At 45.8% G+C, this 19,600-nt stretch overlaps 1 protein-coding gene across 8 annotated transcripts in view; it reads left to right on the top strand.

The window, feature by feature from the left end:
- LOC109906704 (protein Shroom2) overlaps positions 1-19,593 on the top strand; it is a 23,816-nt gene extending 4,223 nt beyond the window's left edge. For 2 of the 8 annotated variants that reach the window (XM_031792385.1, XM_020504556.2), the window contains 11 exons: positions 4,817-4,868; positions 8,996-9,106; positions 9,519-9,536; positions 9,624-9,758; positions 10,073-12,683; positions 12,902-12,975; positions 13,482-14,207; positions 14,950-15,540; positions 16,376-16,556; positions 17,339-17,611; positions 17,908-19,593. In XM_031792385.1, coding sequence (XP_031648245.1) covers positions 4,817-4,868; positions 8,996-9,106; positions 9,519-9,536; positions 9,624-9,758; positions 10,073-12,683; positions 12,902-12,975; positions 13,482-14,207; positions 14,950-15,540; positions 16,376-16,556; positions 17,339-17,611; positions 17,908-18,180 — 5,045 coding nt within the window. In that variant the 3' untranslated portion in view covers positions 18,181-19,593. Of the gene's footprint in view, positions 1-4,816; positions 4,869-4,918; positions 5,057-5,913; positions 7,246-8,995; positions 9,107-9,518; positions 9,537-9,623; positions 9,759-10,072; positions 12,684-12,901; positions 12,976-13,481; positions 14,208-14,949; positions 15,541-16,375; positions 16,557-17,338; positions 17,612-17,907 lie in introns of those variants that run through there. The other 6 variants (XM_031792386.1, XM_031792387.1, XM_031792389.1 and 3 more) reach the window with 6 other exon arrangements.
- Positions 19,594-19,600: the final 7 nt, after the last annotated feature.

The following is a 19,600-nucleotide window of genomic DNA, read 5'->3' as shown; positions in this document are numbered from 1 at the left end:
TGTTTAAAAGTATCTTTAACCAGTAATGACGTCATTCATTAGCAAATTCATTAGCAAGAGTGGGGCGCAGGGATGCCAATTTATCAATTTTGTTGCTAGATTTAGCAACTTTTCAGACTACCCTGGCAACGTTTTTGTCAAACAACAACTAGCAACAAATTTAGCTACTTTTAAAATTGTATTTTGAACTTGTAGCAACTTTTGAAAAGTGACTCAAACGCGAAAATGCACGCATTTTCCCTTCTAAATTACACAAAAACGATTTTCTCTGTCACAACACACGTGCCTGGCTGCAAATGTTATTTATTTAACTAGGCAAGTCAGTTAAGAACAAATTCTTATTTTCAATGACGGCCTAGGAACAGTGGGTTAACTGCCTGTTCAGAGGCAGAACGACAGATTTGTACCTTGTTCAGCTCGGGGGTTTGAACTTGCAACCTTCCGGTTACTAGTCCAACACTCTAACCACTAGGCTACCCTGCCGCCCCAAAAGTGCGTTGTGAGTGAAGTCAGCAGCAGGCGCTCAGCCCGTGAGACAGGCAGCAGCAATGTGTTGCTATGTTATTCAGGAACATGTCAAGACCTGACCCTCAGAGCCTACCTTCTATTGACCCTGTTGACTCATCAGTAGGAAAGATTTGTTTCTCTTTTGGTCCATTCAACAACAGAGCGATACGATCCTTGTATCTATACCTTATGTTATATGTTGTATCTATACCTTATGTCATGCCTTTTTGGAATGGATTTATTGATAATATCTGTTGGAAAAAAGTTTGGATGTTGCCACAAACATACCTACTTGTTAACAAATTTAAGGAAATGTCCTTTAAAATTATTCATAAATATTATCCTGCCAACCACTATATGAAGAAGTTTAAGGAAAACATCAACTCAAATTGCTCCTTTTGTAATGACCACCCAGAAACAGTTGTGCATCTTTTTTGGCATTGTATGCATGTAAGAAAACTGTGGCAAGACATCAGTAGGTTTATAATTGAACACATTTATGAAGATTTTACACTATTGTGGAGAGATGTACTGTTTGGATTCTTTACATACAATATAAATAAGCGGAATCATTTTTATGTAATTAATTTCATTATTCTTTTGGCCAAATTTCATATACACAAATGTAAATTTACAAACAGAAAACCACATTTTCGTACCCTACAAAAAGAAATTGAACTGTATTTTAAGACGGTTAAATGCTCTACTAACAAAAAAGCTGTTAGAATTGTAAGTATATGCATGTCCCTTAAGGTCCTTGTGTAATTGTAATGTGATATTGTACCCCCTAGCTCGATTGTCCATTGTTTGTAATCTATGCATGCTTGTGTTCCCTCATGTGCTTTATGTATTGATTTGTTGTTAATAAAAAAAAAAAAGAAAAAAAAAGACAGGCAGCAGCAATTTCAGTAAATTGCTAATCATTGTTGCCTGACTGCAGCAGCAGTAGTACGGATTCTACGAGCAAAACCCAATGAATGTAGTTGGTCACGAATGTTTGATCTTGAACTGAACTTGCAACATCAATCAACATGTCTCAATCAAAATTGTACAGCCAGAAAAGAGTGGGAATCTGTACCTGAACAAATGTCTAATCATATTTTTCGCCGAGATGACCAGTCAATTTGAGTAACGTTAGTGTGTATTCTACATAATGACGCAATTTGACGTTATCACGCAATGACATCGCAGCGTCATTTAGCAAAAAATCAACCTGCCTCTAGCAACTTACCCTGAAAATTAGTTGGCAACACTGGTGGGGTGGCCGTCAGAGCCCTATTCTCTCACACAGTCAGTAAACTGAGGCAGAATAGATCGTTTTTGGAATAGATATTGATTTAAGCGAATGAGTTAAGTTTTGGTGGTAATCTGCTTTGAAATCAGCATATTTTTCATTATGGTTTCTCAAACAAAGTACCAGAGAGTAGTGAATTGACGTTAGCTTCAGCTGTAAGCTAGAAAGGGAAGTTAGCCTCCAAAGCTGGAAGCTACTGGTATCTTCCTGCATAATAAAGTGTTGTAGCCTGTATGGAGATTGTTTTGTGAACACTTTCAACATATTTACATTCAGTGTCACATTATTCAAGTGTGTTAACTTCTATGCAGCATGAGTGGGGAGCTAACAGCCCAGGACTCCCAGTGCAGGTTGTGGAGCAGACACGGTGTGCTCGCGCTATAAAGGCGTCCGCATGCGGAAACATTCGGTAGAGTTCGTGCTTATATTATGACGACATTTTGTGTAGTTTTGGACTTCAGAAAGTCATTTTTTTAGGCTGTTCAGGCACACCGCATTTTTTTCTGGAGGCAAGCCTAAATTCAGAGCTGAAGTCTACGTCCCTTCGTCGGCGTTTGGTCAAGTGTAGGGATTCTTCAATAGTCTTTGTTGTTATTCAATGAGAGATGACTCGTTTTCATGCACATTTATTAATCAAATTAAAGACAGATTTCTTGAGTTCGATGAATTGAATGTATTACTGGCTACGCCGTCTCAAAATGGACAAACAGTACTTTAAGGGATTATGCGAGCACACTCGTTCGTTTTGGCAGCGCGGATAGACAGACTTGATCCGTGAGACACATTTGACAGAAGTACAGAAAATAAAAAATTCTAGTACCAAACCGTTTTTCATGCTCTAATGTCGAAAAAGCTCAGAACTTTTGGTATACAGTGCAACACTAATATCTAGTGCCTTGGAGTGTATATTTACACTAGAAAAGCCAGCCAGTGTTGTGGTTTTTCTCATGCTCCTCTGGCTGTCTGTCTAGGTTTGTCCCAAATGGCAGCCTATTCTATAGTACAATACTTTTCACGAGGGCCTATAGGGCTCTGGTCAAAAGTAGTGCACTGTATATGGAATAGGGTGCCATTTGGGATTCATCTAGGTTGTATACAGCAGAAATATACTGCCCATGTCATGACTTAGGCAGGGGGGCTGCATGTCCTGTAGAGACTGACTGGGCCTCTATGCTCATTGGCTGAGGAAGACAATGGACCCATTGTCCAGACTTCTCTCTGTGTGTCACAGCTGTTATTTCAGGTTAGATAATAACTCTTAAATGGCACAGAGGAGTATCTGGGGAGTAGGGGGCGAGGGTAGGGGCAGAGAGCGAGATATGCCAAGTTTCGAAACATGGAGGACCTTTAGCCCACTTTACCTCGGCTCTCTGTCATCAGACATCACTCTGTCCAGAGACACCCATCGGCTCTGTTTCCCTTATGCTTCTTACACTTTTAAGTCCCATTGACAGACCCTTAATCATTCTGACTTTCAGCGCCGACTGCCCCACTACAGGTCAAACACTTCCTCATTATGACTCATTCATTACTCAGGAATGTTACCCTTCCAATGCCAGATGACAAGGTTTTCTGAGATGACTTGGCAATTGAAGGTAAACATCAATTTAAGCACAATAATTATGTTACTTGCGCACATCTCAAGCGCTATAGCGCCATTTGAGACTGTCCTCTAGTTTATCAGTCGGCCACAGACGTGTGATACACTAGCTAGCCCATCACACCATTAGAGAAGGGACCACGGAACAAAAGGGGAACCATTTTCCATGTGAGTGCACCCTGTCAATCACACAAAGAGGGCCAGTTAGGGTCATTGTTTGGGGAGCCAGGACCAACCAGTGCTCTCTCCCAGGGGCTTTGTCTGAATTCCAGGGTCCTGGCTGGTTGGTCTAGCTGCCTGACTGTGGCTGTGTCGTTGGCTGTCCCTGACGTAGATAGACCCAGAGACAGCTGGTGGTGGTGGTGGTAGGGGACCGTCACCACTCAACCGGCAGGGCCCCTGTGTGTGTGAAAGGAATTGTGTGTGTGAATAGACCATGGCCAAACTGCCAACCCGTTGTATTTTGGCACCACCAGTAACTAGCTAATGACCGTATGCTGGTCTAAAAGGCATGCAGAGTATTCTAAGGTGAATTCTTTGTGAACCCCCCTGTGGATTTTAGACTTTAACTCTCTCTCACACACAGTGAATTGAATGGGGGGCCAATGATGGATCAACCCTGATTTGATTTAGGCATCCAGTATTGATTATCCTCAATCAGACGTTCACACCTCTGTTGTATTCTGCTGTTAATGTCATTTAATCTCTCCGGACTCTGGTCTTCCACACTCCCTGCTGCTAACCAGAACAAACAACTGCAGAAAACATGGGATAAGTAGAAGAGGCACAACAAAATGCCATCTAGTGGATGAAGTTGCTTTTATATATATATATATATATATATATGATTTTTTATAAGTTTTCTATGTACTATAAGCCTAGTGAATTCATGTAACTCAAAGTGCTCTATGAAAATCAGAATGGTTTTTATATGTAGTTGAATTTCTCTTTGGGGTTTTTGTGTTCTTATAAACATGTTTTTTTCTCTGTTCAAGTGTGTTATAGTATAGTAGGCCACTCTTGAGGCACGTACTTGCATAAAACGGATTTAAAAAAAAAATGTTTTGAATGTGAATCCAATGAAATATGTTAGTAGTTTAGTGTAAACTCATGCCTCATGACATCGTACAAGGTCCCTGCTGACTAGCTCCAGCGTCTTAATGCTTGAATCCTATTACAACCTGTAAAGCCACAGGCATGAACTCACTCCGCTTAGAGAGAGGGCAAAGTAGTAAACACTGTTAAAAAAATGTTTTTGAAATGGTGGGAATTGACTGATTGTACCAGGTAAAATCTTATGCAAATCCTATAAGAACCAGTGTAAAATAATGTTTTATTTCTGGTGTAGACTCCATAGTTTTGGAGTATCTGGATAGATGGTCTTTTACTGTATTAACTCTTTTAATGTGTTGTAGATTTAGCCTCCCCCCGCTTGATGTGGAAAGTGGAACGTTCCATGTTGCCTAGGTGAGTTGACATTGCTAGTTGGGATAGGTTGTCTCACTAGAGCTCATTGTTTTCATCATCTCTGCTTTGGGAAGGCAGTGTAGTCAAATGAGGACAGCCAGGCTCTGGGGGTGGTTGCTGTTTTATCTCCCTTGATATGCCTGGATTGAGAGGGTAGGAATAGGACGTCACTGAAGACATCATTTCAGGTATGTTATTCACTTTAATGGTAAGAGTTATCTAGAAGTAAGACACACAGGACAAGGAGGACACTGAAACTATCTGCTGTAAAGCTCATCTTTTAGAAGTCTTAGTGTTTCAAAAATCGTCATTTTTGCACAATGACAATTGTCTATATTGCTTTATTATAGCTATGTCACACACTAGCTTTGTCCTCCATCGATGATCAGATTTGAAAACCGGGTTGCTGACAGCCAAAATAAAACAAGCACATCTTTCCAACTTTTCCTCCAACTTTTAATTGAATTGGGCTATGTGGTTAAATTGTCCTTTAGGAGGTATTGTATAGTCAACTTAAACATGTGAGGAGGGAGAAGAAGATCCTATAGTGTTTACTCTGTCAGGCAGGGAGTCGCCCATCCTCAGGCAAAGCCCTGGATTAACACTGAACCATTAACATGACAGTGAGGGCCTCCCTACTCTCCCCTCTACCTCCACTCCCACACAAAGACAAACTGTTCTACTCTAGAGTAAGCATTTGCTCTGAGACAGACGCTTTACATTTTTGGGGTGACTTTATCAGATCTGTGTTAGGACTTATTAGGCCATCAGTTTATTGTTCCAGATGTCTTTGTAGAATGAGGGTAAAGAGGACTGACCGTCGTTCCTCTGCCACATACTATACCCACTTATTTTACAGACTGGTATCTGAACCCTGTAGGAACAGAACGGCATGTAATGTGGGTGTGCTGTGGTCTACTCTCTGTAACCAGCTGATAAGCCCAGCTGTGATTACGCTTGCACTTTCTATTGTGTTGCTTGTTTCATTCAGCCCCCATTTTATAAACCAGGCAGCGGGGCTCAGCGGGCCGGGCCATAGCAGGTCACACTGCCTGATTCTGTTTGGGTTGGTTCTTCTGTCCAGCGAGGTGGTGATTCAACAGTTCTACATCCTTATTAGAGTCACTGGTTTTTCGCTGGTTATCTGAGCCAGTCGAAAAATAGCTCTTTCTCTTAGAAATGTTTACTGTTATTTTAATCTGGGATTGATTGTGTCTAGGGACTTGCAGTGTTTGGTTTACATACATCAACCGCCAACCCCCTCGCCATTCTGGAATGTAATGGTGGAATATCTGTCAATGACGCTTGTTCTTCGACTGCAGGACTAAATAATCTCTACGGGTGCCTTTTTCTTTCCCCTCTGTATCGAGTTGCTGTGTTTTCCACCATGACTGATATCATTCAGATAGTGAAGTCAAGTAGTTAGTTATCTTGGCCTTGTCTTTCTGCCGTCAAGGTCATTACGGTGTTCACTAACGAGAGCGCGTACTATTAGTTGTTTTTCTGTGTTCTTCTCTCCATTGTCAGCTGACCTATGACTCCGTTAATTAAGTGGAGATCTCGGTCTCGTTGCTACGATACAGCATACTTCCCAACTCCAACTGTGTGGTGTGTATTGGTTGGTTGCCAATTGCCTGTTTTGTAATGCTGTCATCAAATCAGCTTGACAGATTCCTCTGGAATGAGAGCTGTTTAAAACAAATCTTTATGTCCAAGCTACCTGCAATTCATGTCCAAGCTAACTGCCACGTGCCAGGATTCACTGTGTGACTATCGAGTGTGTGTGTATGTGTGTGTGTGCTGACTGACGATGCAAGCAATCTTACTTTTTAAACTCCATGCGAGTTGTTAATGGGCTGTGAGCCAATGAGAGAGCCCCATAGACTGATCTAAAGCAAGGACCCTGGGCATGACAATAACCCTGACCCCTCCCCTCCCGAGGTAAATCCCCACAATCCCCTAGGAAATCTCCTATTATATACAACACTGGGAGCAAACACACTTGTTGGAGCCACACCAAGATGGAGTGTCAGTCAGTTTGTGTGTGTAAAAAGTATGGCAGAAGAGCTCTCTGTCTCTGTGTTTGAGATCTCTGTGATTGGACTGATGCAGCAGAAGTTATGGATGTGGAGGATTCCTTTGCACAGATAGCTCCTTTGCCAAAGAAGCTGTAAAATCTGACCAGGGTCTGTAGAAGTGCCTTGTCAATCATTGAAGTGTCTCAAAGGAATGCACTGCGTAGAAAGGCTCTGAGGAGAGGAGCAGTCATTTTCAGCCTGCTTTATCAGTGCTCTCTGAGGCACTGTTATTTGCTGAAAGAGAACTTGACAACAAAAGAGTGCATCTGAAATGCCACAGCGTGATTGATCATTCTTTGGTAAGTTTTCTTTGATTTCTTAAGCTCATTGGACTTCCCTCTCTTTCATCCGTCTCCCTACCTAATGCTCTGTCAACTCCACGCAGAGCAACGTAAAATTTAGTTTCAATAAATCTCTTCTTTCAGTTTGAAATGCTAATTCCCTCCATGTGTATTTACGAAGCTTTCCTCTAGATTTATTCTGTTTTTATCTAAGCCTACAGTCTAGGCTACGCGTTTCACACTTGCTGCCCGCATAGCCTAGATATTCACACCCAATTGGGTCAGTTTCGCTACTGTTGGTTTTTGAATGTCATTTTCACTGAAACCGGAGGAGGATTTTCAAAAACTAGCCCCAACGTCTCCTCCTCCTCCCCTCTGAGTAGCTGTGGCAGTTCAGCTGTAACCCTGACAATAAGGACTCCTGACTAGAATACTATTTGCATTTCTATTGTGAGCTCTGTTAGGGTTCTGTTAGGGCAGCGTACCACTCTCAGGACCACTGACTGACTGGAGGGAAGGAGGTAGTGAGTGCGTGTCGGTGTGCGTGTGTGCCTACGTGGTCTGTCTTTGACGCTCTCTTTCTTTACGCTTCTTATTGAGGAGAGCTTCTCAGGTTGCCCTCTGCCTCCCTCCCATAAATTAGCTTGACTCCATGAACCAAGTGCGTGAGCTTTTGGAAGATTGCCAACGTTGATGTCCCACTTTAGACTGCGCTCCTTTGGGGCTGACTGCAAAGCAAAATACATCTTCACATTCCTTTGGCCCCCATGATGGAATGTAGGAGTCTTGTATCGTAGATCAGAGAGGTTAAGGATTTGAGTGGGTGGGTCTTAGCCTTACGCTTATACAGTATCTGTAGTCCACAATATGTTGCTCTTGTCTAGTCCATTCTGGTCGTTCCAACTGGGTGTGGGTCACAGGGTGAATTAAAACTGAAAATGCCCTGTTGGACCATACATGGGTTGAAATACTATTTGATATCATTTCACATTCTTTATCTGTGCTTGACTGAACTTTCGTGATGCAATGGAACCAATATAATAGTTGTAAAAGTGCAAATGCCACCCATCTGGCACTCCAGGCAGGCTAAAGCAAAAACTAAATGTATTTGAAATATTTCAAATAGTATTTGAACCCAGGTTTGTGTTGAACAGACGCCAGCTTGCACATAGTGTGAAACCATTGATCTCATCTTTCTAATTGATTCAAAGGCTAAGCCCCCGCCTACACCATGCTGTTTACACTCAAGGGATCTCTCTCTGTCTGTCGCCGTACAGCCATATGGCAGTGGGTTGACCACCAGACAGACCATGTTAAAGGTCATTTCTATTCTGTCTCAGTGTTGTTCTTCTAAATAACAGATATTTCACACAGATTTCTACTGCAATTGTGGTTTCCTCTTGCGTTTTGAGGACTGATTCATCAAACGTCTTAAGAGTTGACCAAATTAACTACTAATTATTAAGGTCTGTCACCCATGTTACATACCATTCAATGTACAATGAATATAAATCATACATCTCTTATTGGCCAGAAGGGGGTGCACAGTTCTCATTGGTCAGTCACTGACATTATATTGAGGATCTTCAGTACTTTGTAGGTCAGCTGGAAAACCAGTATGGAAGAAAAAAAAAATGTGCTAACTATTGTAAGTTGCTCTAGATAAGAGCCTCTGCTAAATGACTAAAATGTTTAATGATATTGACTAGGGATTTGTTTTAGGATTTTGACAATATTGTATGTTGTTCCTCCTCTGCTGCATGCCCAGGAAAATGAAAATGGTGGATATTGCCTCACAGACCACCATGCCATCAGAATCAGAAACTGACAAACATGTGGCCAGGAACTTTCTCACCAAGATATTACGAAGTTCTATGAGGTATTGTGGAATAGCAACCTCCTCCAGTACACTGGCAAACCCAAACCGATCCTTCAGTGGTCCCTTGTGACCTTCAATGTTTGAACCCAATCCCATTCTGTTGTTGATGTCACCCATTGCATCCCAGCTTCCAACATTACTTTGCGTAGAGTACTGTAGTTGTCTGTGGTTCTTGTCTATGTGTCAGGTTTGTTCGGTGAAAGCTTCACATTGTATCTCATCTGTCCAGGTCTATATTTCATTGTTTTGGTTCATATCTTCTACATATGTATCTACATTTGGTTCATATCTTCAATTAATGTAAAACAACAACTTTTCAACATCAGATTTTTTTTTTTTTGTAGTAGTAGTTTCTTCATTTTTTTCTACTAAATGACATATTTTTGTTACCTCTCTCCGACATGCATTTCAGGAAGAACCGCTTCAAGGGGTGAGACTGAAATGAGAAAGAATTGTTTGTCTGTTCTGTTTTTAATTGCATTTCAATAACATGCTTTCCTTAACCTTCTCTCTGTAGGAGGAATGAACCAGTCTCCCGGCCCCATTCATGGCACTCCTCCAAGTTTACAGAAGACCACCCCGAACCCACAGAGAGTCACAACGAGCCTCTACCTGCACCCCCACCTGTGTGGCAGGTCAAACATGAAGTCAGGTGAGCTGCTGGAAGAATCTATGACCTCCTTCTAGTGTCATTGTTACTCAGACACTGCCCGTTAGGGTCATCACAGTTCATAGAGAATTTCTCTGAGTTACATTCAGAGAGTTTATGGTTACTCCATCTCGTCAGAGGTAGGGGCAGCCATTATTCTCATGGGATTCTCATCTCCGGTCATTATATACAAAAATGTAAAAGTAGGTCAGTTATCAAAGAACAAGAAAACGCAGAATAAATGGCTAATAATACCTAATAGAAATCTAATTTAGCTACTGCTAACCAGATTATCAACACAATGTCTTTATTTCTAGTGCATCCACAAAAGACCTTTCCAGCTGCGGGGACCACGACTCGAATCTACGCCAGTTATCCAGCCAGTTCAGCTCCGTGGGGAATATGGAGAGAGTAGAGCGCCCCTCACACCCCTTCCAACCAGGATGCCTCTCCCCCAGCAGGTACCACCGCAGCGCTGAGCCTCTCTCTGGGGGTGGAGGATCTGGTGGGAAGAGAGAATCGCCCTTCAGTTGCCTCTCCTCCACCAGCCCTCCCCCGGAGCCTGCTCTGGCCCTCGCCAACACGGACACTGCTGCAACTGAGAGCAGCATGTTCCATAAGGGTGTCCAGACTCAGACCAGTGAGGATGGAAGGCCGGGTGAGCAGCTCCACAGCCGGTACCTCCAGCGGCCCCAGGGGGACGGAGGCTCGGAGAGTCCCAGGACAGTCCCAGAGGAGCAGCCTGGCTCCCGCTACTCCAGTTCAGGCTCTGGCAGATCGCACATAGGCCCTGTGTGGCATGTCCCAGAGAGGAGGAGGGTAGCAGCGCCCCCCTCTCCTCCTCCTCCTCCCCTGCGCAGTGACAGCTTTGCTGTCACCAAGGTGTACCCTGCCTACACAGAGGGGCCTGGAGCTCCACCACACGGGCAGATGAAGGCCCAGGAACGAGGGGTGGACAGGCTGGCTGAGGCCCCAGAGAACAGCAGCTACAGAGGCCGGGGCAACCATATCTCTCACGATGAGAACGGTGTAGACCCTAGGTGCAGTTACAACCCTTCACCTTGCAAGAAAGACTTCCTCCACCCAAACATAGCAGCAGGAGCACCTGACTACAACCACAACCAGCTCAGCAACCCAAACAAACTGTCCTCTGTGTCTAGCCAGGACGTGAGACAGAGTCAGTCTCCCTTCACTTCCCTGCCCAACCACCAGCGGCAGTACAGCGACGAAAGCACTTTCTACCTGCAGACCAGATCCGCCCCACATCCACCGAAGCCGCAGAGCGTCGGTAGCTACTACCACAGCCTCCAGGAGCTCCCTACCAACTACAGTAACAGCAGGAACCACGTGACGTCCTCCACCACGTCCCTATCCACCTCGACTATCGACCAGAACTATGACTGCGGAGGACACATCCGGTACTACTGCATCACAACCAAGCAGCCAGCCCAGCCAGAGACTCGTGTTAGACAGAGCAAATCAGAGGTCTGGAGATCTGACATGGAGCGAGCTAAGGGCTCCAATGACAGGGGCTCCACAAGTTCCTCCCACAAGACCAACAAGGTCAAGTATCCTCCTAATCCTCAGCCTGCTTACACCAACAGCAAGGAACGGAACGGAAATTTCCAACCGGCCAATGTTCTGCTTTACGGCCACACTGCCTCTAATTCCTTATCCTCATCTGGTAAACCTACCACTGAGGAGAATGAGAGGAGGAGTGAGGGCCAGAGACCTACAGAGGCCCAGCTTAGAAGTTCTTACTCTCCCAGTCCGCCCAAGGACCACAAGGCGGCACCACTGAGAGAAGACCCTTGGGTCTCTCAGGAGAACCATAAGATCCATTCTCAAAAGACACCCATGCTCCACAGTCTGGCTCAGGAGAGTAGAAGCCCCATGCTTCATTCTCTAGCCCAGGAGAGTAAGAGCCTGGTGGAGAACAATCACCCTGCTACGGCACCACCACCACCATCCAACGGCGGGGGAGAAGCCAACCACGCCCTACAGGAGGCTTTAACGGACATCACGGCAACGGGCAAACTGGCGAGACGCAGCGACCGATACGCCACCACCCTCCGCAACGAGATCCAGCTAAAGAGGGCCCAGTTGCAGAAAAGCCGGAGTGCTGCCACCCTGACCTGCCCCAGCGAGACGGAGGAGCCAGAGGAAGAGGAGACAGACCCGGGGGGGTGGAAGTCCACCTCCTCCACCTCCTCTGATGGCTCCTTTTCCACATCCTACAAGGACCACCTCAAAGAGGCGCAGGCGAGGGTCCTCCAGGCCACGTCCTTTAGGAGGAGAGACCTAGAACCTCCCGGGTCAGGGTCGGAGGCTCAGTTAACCAAACCCAACTCACACATAGTCTCCCGCATTGGCGGCCGCAAGCGTTTCCCTCTGAACAAGAGGGTCCACTCGTTCTCCGAGCCAGACAAGATCAACAAGCTGGGAGTGGAGGGTGAGGGAGAACATCCTGTTGGAACAGCACGGTCATTTATAGACCGGCGGAAGTTCTTTGAAATGGCTGCTAAACCTTCCTTCTGCAGACCCATCTCAACCATCCACAAGTCAGGCCAGCAGAGCTCCAGCACCACCTCCAGCACTTTGGAGCGCGGAGAGGGCAAGGCCAGAGGGAGAGCCCACTCAGGCGAAACCGAGGAGGGCTGGAGACCGGGCCTTGCCAGTGAGACCTCCAGTGACCACCACCCAGACCCCCTCAGCCCCGCAGGCAGACAGGCCCTACTGGAGCAGCAGAGGCTGGGGACCTTTGCTGAGTACCAGGTCACCTGGAACATGCAGAGGAAGGCTTCAGACACAAAGCCCCAGGGGAGATACCACTCTGCTGACAACATCCTGGACCAGGGTACAGAGGAGACGCCTGTCTGTGTCCACGAGAGGTCCAGATCGTCTCCCTCACAAGACTTCCACACACAGGTGAGCGTTTCCATCAAATGGTTGTTAGTGTAGCGGTAGTGAAGTGATCTGCGTGACTTCCTTTGACATTAGCACAGACATGCATGAGTTTGTTTTATAGATATCAAAGTCCATGTTGTCTAAACATTAAACCAGCCCGCCAGAGTGCTGTTTTAAAAGAAGGTTATGTTGTGCCAGCTATATTAAGGCAATTCAGTGTGTTCTTCATTTTCTTTCAGAAGATCCCTATGCCATGGAGAGAGACTGTTGAAAACCCATATCTGGATCACAGACGAGGCAGTTACACCACCAGGTGAGCATTCCACATGATTCTCTTCTCGACTAAGGTTTCTGTGCTCAGATCGGTTATAACTTATCCACCTGTTGTTGGAACACATTTCAAGGTGATAGTTACCTGTTGGCGGTGCAGTAACGCATGTACATGAGTGTGTACTACAGTTTAATAACAATAGCAGTTTGAGTTAGGGCAGGTGGGGAGCATGCCAGTTCAGCCCAGGTGTAGTTATTAGGGTTTGGGAGGTCAAGCTACAGCTAAAAGTGTTAGCCTGAAACAGGATAGGTTATCACAGTCAACTCAGGTCTCCGGTTATAAACACACTCGCTGCATCCTGGGTGTTATTACAGAGATTAGTTTTTAATTTAAAAAAAAATATTAAAAAAAATTCCACAGTATATGCTGAATTTGTGAAAATAAAAATGAATAAATCAATTCAGAAAGGACTCTGATCCTCATTTCAGTTGAATATGTACTTCGTGTGAGTATGTTGATGTCTTATAGTTTCCTCTTCTGTTTGGCAGAGGGCAGAGCGAGAGCAGAAAGCAGGCAGCCCAGCTCCACCACTTCCCACAGCCTCCACAACCGTCTATTCCAAGACTGACCGACACAGAGCCACACAGCAGCAGAGACGTGGCCACCCCCACCCCCCTCCCTCTCCCCTCCGAACACAGATACAAACGTGACTCTGTGAACCCTGCCCACAACCTCCCCGCTCTCCCCCCGTACCCCTCCAATCACACCCACAGCTCTGTGTCTGAGCAACCACTACCACCTCCAACGCCTGCTCCCAAGCCCCAGAATAAAGGTCTCATCATCATGCCACATTGGCCTCTCCTAGGCCTGGAAAACTCCTCAACCACATCCTCCTCCTACGGACTGTCTCCCCAGGAATTCCTGCCTGGCCCTTACACCCATCAGGCTGAACCATCATCCAGCAGCAGCTGCTCCTCCCATGGCACAGAGCTGGATCCTGCCCCAAACCAAGCCTGCTCCTTGGGCTCCACCCAGCTCCCCTCTCCCTCCCCTGGGAGAACCGCTGGACTGGGCACAGAGGAGGGAGCAGCTGATTCAACACTAGAGCCGCCACCCTCCCCCTCTTCCCACTCTCCTTTTTTCTCCTACCAGCCTGCCAGTCTGACGGTTCCCTCCTCAGGTGGGACTAGTTCTCCCTCTCCTCAGTTTGCTCCACAGAGGCTGACGGACCAGCCCCCTGTCTCTGTGTCTATGCAGGATGAAGCCCAGAGCAGGTAAGCGCTAAGCAGCTTAACTGGCGTTCTTATGCCTGTCTCCTCAGCTCCGCCTCAAACTACTGTACAGCCTTACGTAACTAACTGGGGATTGTTGTGTTGTGTTGCTTTACTTACAGTAAGCCTTGTCCGAGCCAGCACACCCCCTAGTTGCAGGAGCCTATTTCTTGATTCTGTAGCGTGAGGCAGCTCCATTTTGAAGTCTCGTTTCTTTATCGTAGTAGCAGCACATTGATAGAGGAGGCCATGGAAGATAGTTTGGAATTACATGGTGTGATGTGCCACAGACCAGAATGCAATGGTTTAGTTTTCCTATGATCCATTTCCCAATGATTTGGTTTCAGCTGCTCAGCGTTGGGGCTCATACAGTAGCCAAGGACATTAACACTAAGCCTGGAGACAGAAGGCTGTAATTTTATTTGGTCATATGATTGACTGACTGCATGACCTTTCAGTCGACGGCGCCGTTCCATCCCTCTAATTATCATTGACTCAACCTGTCCACTGTCAGACCGTAACATGGACTGTAAGCTTGTATATGGTAGATGTGGTTAATGTGACTCACTCCTGACATAAAATCCTATTTCAGTTTCAGTAAACTGAGCTGTAAAGTAGGCTAAAGGTTAAAGAATGTGTTCATAACATTATTTGTGTCATTTTTAAGTGACAACATTCCACACATTTTTCTCACAACACATTGGTTAACTGTAAGTTATGACTAGCTACTGTTTTCTCTATACAGGCCAGAGAACAGGACCAACGCTGTGATGGAGATGAGCAGTGTAGGGAAGAAGGTCCCTGTTAAGATCGTCCATGCTGAGAGCACCACAGAGAGGGAGAGCCGCCAGTACCTGCTGCACAGCGAGAAAAATAGGGCCCCTGGAGTTTCAGAGGGGCCCGACCTTCCCCCGCCCCTACCGACCAGCCTGCCCTCCCCTGAGCCGCAGCCCTACACCCTGTTCCGTGCCTACACCCCCTACACACGCCATGGGCCCCAGAGTCCCCCCAGGGACCCAACCCTCACTGTAGCCCCAGAAGAGGCCCTGTCCCCTGGGCAGTCTCAGACCAACGGCCCCTCCGGTACCTCCACCATGAGTCCCCAGCAGCCTCAGAAGAGTAACTCGGAGGAGGATGTGAAGAGAGAGGAGCTGGCCAGAGACATCATGGACAAGGATAAGTCCCTGGTGGACATCTTGGACCAGAGTAAGATGAAGACCACCATGGATCTGATGGAGGGGATCTTCCCCCAGGGGGAGCAGATCTTGGATGGGGGGCACCAGAGGAGGAAAGTCTCCCCCAAACAGGGATTGCCGCCCAGGGGAATGGATGACCGGTGAGCTGACTGGGAATGGGATCTGCCAGTCCAGCATTATAACATTTATGAACAAATGAACTGGGCATTTACTGGTAGTCATAACATAATTGAGATAATCACACATCGTTTTTTACGTTTTTATCAGACTGACTTCCTCTCCCACTTCAGAGGTATTTGTTCAGATGAGTTAAAAAACACATTATTAATATGTTTCTTCCCATTGAGAGGATGAGTAGAGGGAAATGTATTCATGACAAAAACACATTAGTCCAATTATAAACACTGATCAACCCATAGACTGTGGCTGTCTTAACACAGATGCCCCCTGTTGGCAATATATTGAATCACAGACTACAACTGAATACAATGGAGGGGCATAAACCTTCCATTTTACCTGCAATTTGAACCAACCTCTCTGAGATCTTTGAAGTGTAGGAGTTGCTCTGGCCCATCGATACTGAGCGATCACCTCCTGCATTTCACGTGACATCCTATTGCCTGCTTTCTTCTCAATAGTATTGCACTACATAGGGAATATACAGTACTAATAACTAGAATTAAAAACCAGGTAGTTTGGGTCCTGGATGCTGACTGGCTAAAACAGCATTCCAGATGTGTGTGTATATCAGATAATAATGACGCAAAACAACTTATATTTATGTTGGTAACCAGTTTATAATAGCAATAAGGCATCTCTGGAGTATATAGCCAATATACCACGGCTAAGGGCTGTATCCAGGCACTCCGCTTCGTGCTGTGCTTAAGAACAGCCCTTGGTATATTGGCCATATACACACATCCTTGGCCCTTATTGGTTAAAGAACCCTCTGCTTTCTGTCTCTATCCCTTCCAGGAGAGAGGAGGAGGGCATGTCTACTGCCACAGGGTCCCTGGTGACCAGCTCCTCTTACTACAGCACATCTGCCCCCAAGGCTGAGCTGCTCAACAAGATGAAGGACATGCAGGAGGACGAGCTGGAGGAGCTGGAGCAGGACTCGGAGGATGAACTGGACATCAACCTGGCCAGCAAGAAGGTACAGAGACACAGCGTAGTATACTTGACCCTTTAAAACCACTTTCTCCAACCCTGTTCCTGGAGAACTAGCCTCCTGTAGGTTTTTGCTCCAACCCTGTTCCTGGAGAACTAGCCTCCTGTAGGTTTTTGCTCCAACCCTGTTCCTGGAGAGCTACCCTCCTGTAGGTTTTTGCTCCAACCCTGTTCCTGGAGAACTAGCCTCTTGTAGGTTTTTGCTCCAACCCGGTTCCTGGAGAACTAGCCTCCTGTAGGTTTTTGCTCCAACCCTGTTCCTGGAGAGCTACCCTCCTGTAGGTCTTTGCACCAACCCCTGTTGTAACTAACCTGATTCAGCTCATCAACAAGCTAATTATGGAATCGGGTCTGCTAGATTAGGGTTGGAGTAGGAACCTACAGGATGGTGTCTCTCCAGGAACAAGGTTGAAGAGCCCTACTCTAAAACAACACATTTCATGCACCCATCTGGTGTATGTGACAATGAAACATTATTATTATTTATTATTACTGACTGTTTCATGCCATACCTATCACTGATCATCAATCCAGCTCCCGGAGAGTCACAGGACTGCAGCTTCTCCCCAAGTTTAGCGTCGTCATACCCGATTCCACTGATCTTCAACACTTTGATTAGCTGAATGTGGTTCACTGCTGAGCCAAGACAAAAACCTGCCATTCTGCAGCTCTCCTTGATTAAGGAATAGTTCCTCAAGTACGATTCAGTTTGTGAAATAGCTCTCTCCAATGTCACCCCCTTGTCTCTCCCTGTCTTTCTCCCCACAGCAAGAGCTGATTGACAGCCTGGGTAAGAAGCTGCAGGTGCTACGCGAGGCCAGGGAGAGCCTTCAAGAGGATGTCCACGACAACAACTCTCTGGGGGACGAGGTGGAGGCCGTGGTGCAGAAGGTCTGCAAGCCCAACGAGCTGGACAAGTTCAGGATGTTCGTGGGAGATCTGGACAAGGTGGTCAGTTTGCTGCTGTCCCTGTCTGGCCGACTGGCCAGGGTGGAGAACGCTCTCAACAGTCTGGAGGAAGACACTACACCAGAAGAGAAGGTAGTGGCTAGGGTGAAAGTTAAGGCAGGATGTAGCTCACTCCCCACGCTGCTTGTGAGGCAGGATTAGATGGTTAACACTCATCCTCATTAGCTCAGAGCTATAGTGGTATTACACACCAGACTAAAGGGATGTTTGCATTTACCAACTTACAATATTCATGTTCAACATTAATTGATGTGTGTACTGTAAATTAATCAGGAAGGTTTTCGACTGCTTCCATCATAACTGCTTCCCTGAATTTGTTAGTATCCCTCTTACTGATCTGCACCCTCTGTTTGGCCTCTCTCTCTCAGCGTACCCTGTCAGAGAAGAGGAAGTTGTTGATCAGACAACACGAAGATGCCAAAGAGCTCAAGGAGAACCTTGACCGGCGGGAGCGCCTGGTTTACAGCATCATGGCTGCTCACCTCAGCCTCGAGAGCCTGGCAGACTACCAGCACTTTGTCAAAATGAAGTCAGCCCTCATCATCGAGCAGCGCAAGCTGGAAGACAAGATCAAACTGGGAGAGGAGCAGCTGAAATGTCTGCTGGATAGTTTATTGTTGGAGCAACGGCTGCTGTTCTGACGATGCTTAGTGCAATCCGAGATGCTTGGAATGTCCCTAACCTCAACCCTTACCCTTACCCTTACCCTAACCTTAACCCTCACCTAACCTTTACCTTTCAACTTCAATAGGGTGACGTCAGAGTTGGGACGTTCCAAGGATCTCGTTTAGACTTTTCCTTCTGACAATGGCCACACAGAGGTGATGTGGTGTACTGACACAGACTGGCCACTAGAGAGCCTCAGAGAGGCGTTGTTGGATTTGGATATGATGGATTCTCCGTGTGCTTTCTTTTATAGTTGACTGACTTCTTGAAGCCTGTTACATTTCAGGTCCACAGTACAGACAGGAGCTGTTTTTCTGTGCTGAAGAAACACCCTGTTTCTGGATTTAAAGTAGCTCCTTAGAAGAAATTCATTAAGATCGATGAAACTTGCTTTGATAAATGTGTTTGGTTCAGGGATGTTGGTGAGGGCTATGCTCTCAAATGATTCTCAAGACGAGGCGGAGCGTCTCCGTTTAATATAATGCGTGATGGAACATGTTTTTTTTTAGTAATTTATTGTAGCCTTTTAAATATTTTCAGGTGACTTGACATTTCAGGTAAACTCACCCATAAACCTACGTTGTAGTTAATTACTATACAAATGATACATATTCTCATTGTGAAGTATAGGTTTTATATTTAGATCATTAACAGGCTTTTTCCTCAATGGGACAGTGCTGGTTTGGCTCAGAAGTCTAAAGTTATTTTCATATTTGCCCAACAGTACATATCATACTACACACACCACTAATAGCTACAACACAGATGTGTATGTTTTCAACCAATGTTGTTCTTAGCCCCCACTACCCATACATTAGTATGGTATTTCTTGACAATGTTTATTTTATACTCATGTGCTGGGTCCTTTTTTAAATTTATTCCAAAAGTATAAAAAGGCCATTAAACATTTGAAATCCGTTGTGAGCAGCAGGTACAGAGGCCCATTCGAGTCCCGGGTCCGACAAGAAAAAAATCTGTCAGGAAGTGAGCTGGCAACCGGAGGGTTCCTGGTATCAAATCCTAGATGCCATTGTGCCCCCCCCCCCCCCCCCTCCCCCCACAACAACAGGTGCCCAGTGTGTCAGACCCCTGCGCCTCTCCAAAACATGTATGTGTATTTTGAATGGCAGTTTCTTTCTTTTGGAAGAGTTGGGTTAAAAGCAGAAGGTGCGATTTGACCAACAAAGGGATCTTAAAATCAAAGATTGAATTAGCACTTTATCGTCCCTGAATTCCCCTGTTTAGGGACCCATCTCAACCTGACGTTGTGCCTGGGCGTCTGCCACTGTGAACACTAAAGGATTTGTATGTCCATGCTTTGTATAACCATACATACATGCATTGTACTCTCACATCAATTTGAAGACAATAAACATTATGACTCTTGACGGTCTT

Source organism: Oncorhynchus kisutch, linkage group LG16 (assembly GCF_002021735.2).
Source record: "Oncorhynchus kisutch isolate 150728-3 linkage group LG16, Okis_V2, whole genome shotgun sequence".
NCBI classification, from domain to species: domain Eukaryota; kingdom Metazoa; phylum Chordata; class Actinopteri; order Salmoniformes; family Salmonidae; genus Oncorhynchus; species Oncorhynchus kisutch.
Note: the sequence above shows the minus strand (reverse complement) of the source record. Positions and strands in the feature narration are given on the sequence as shown.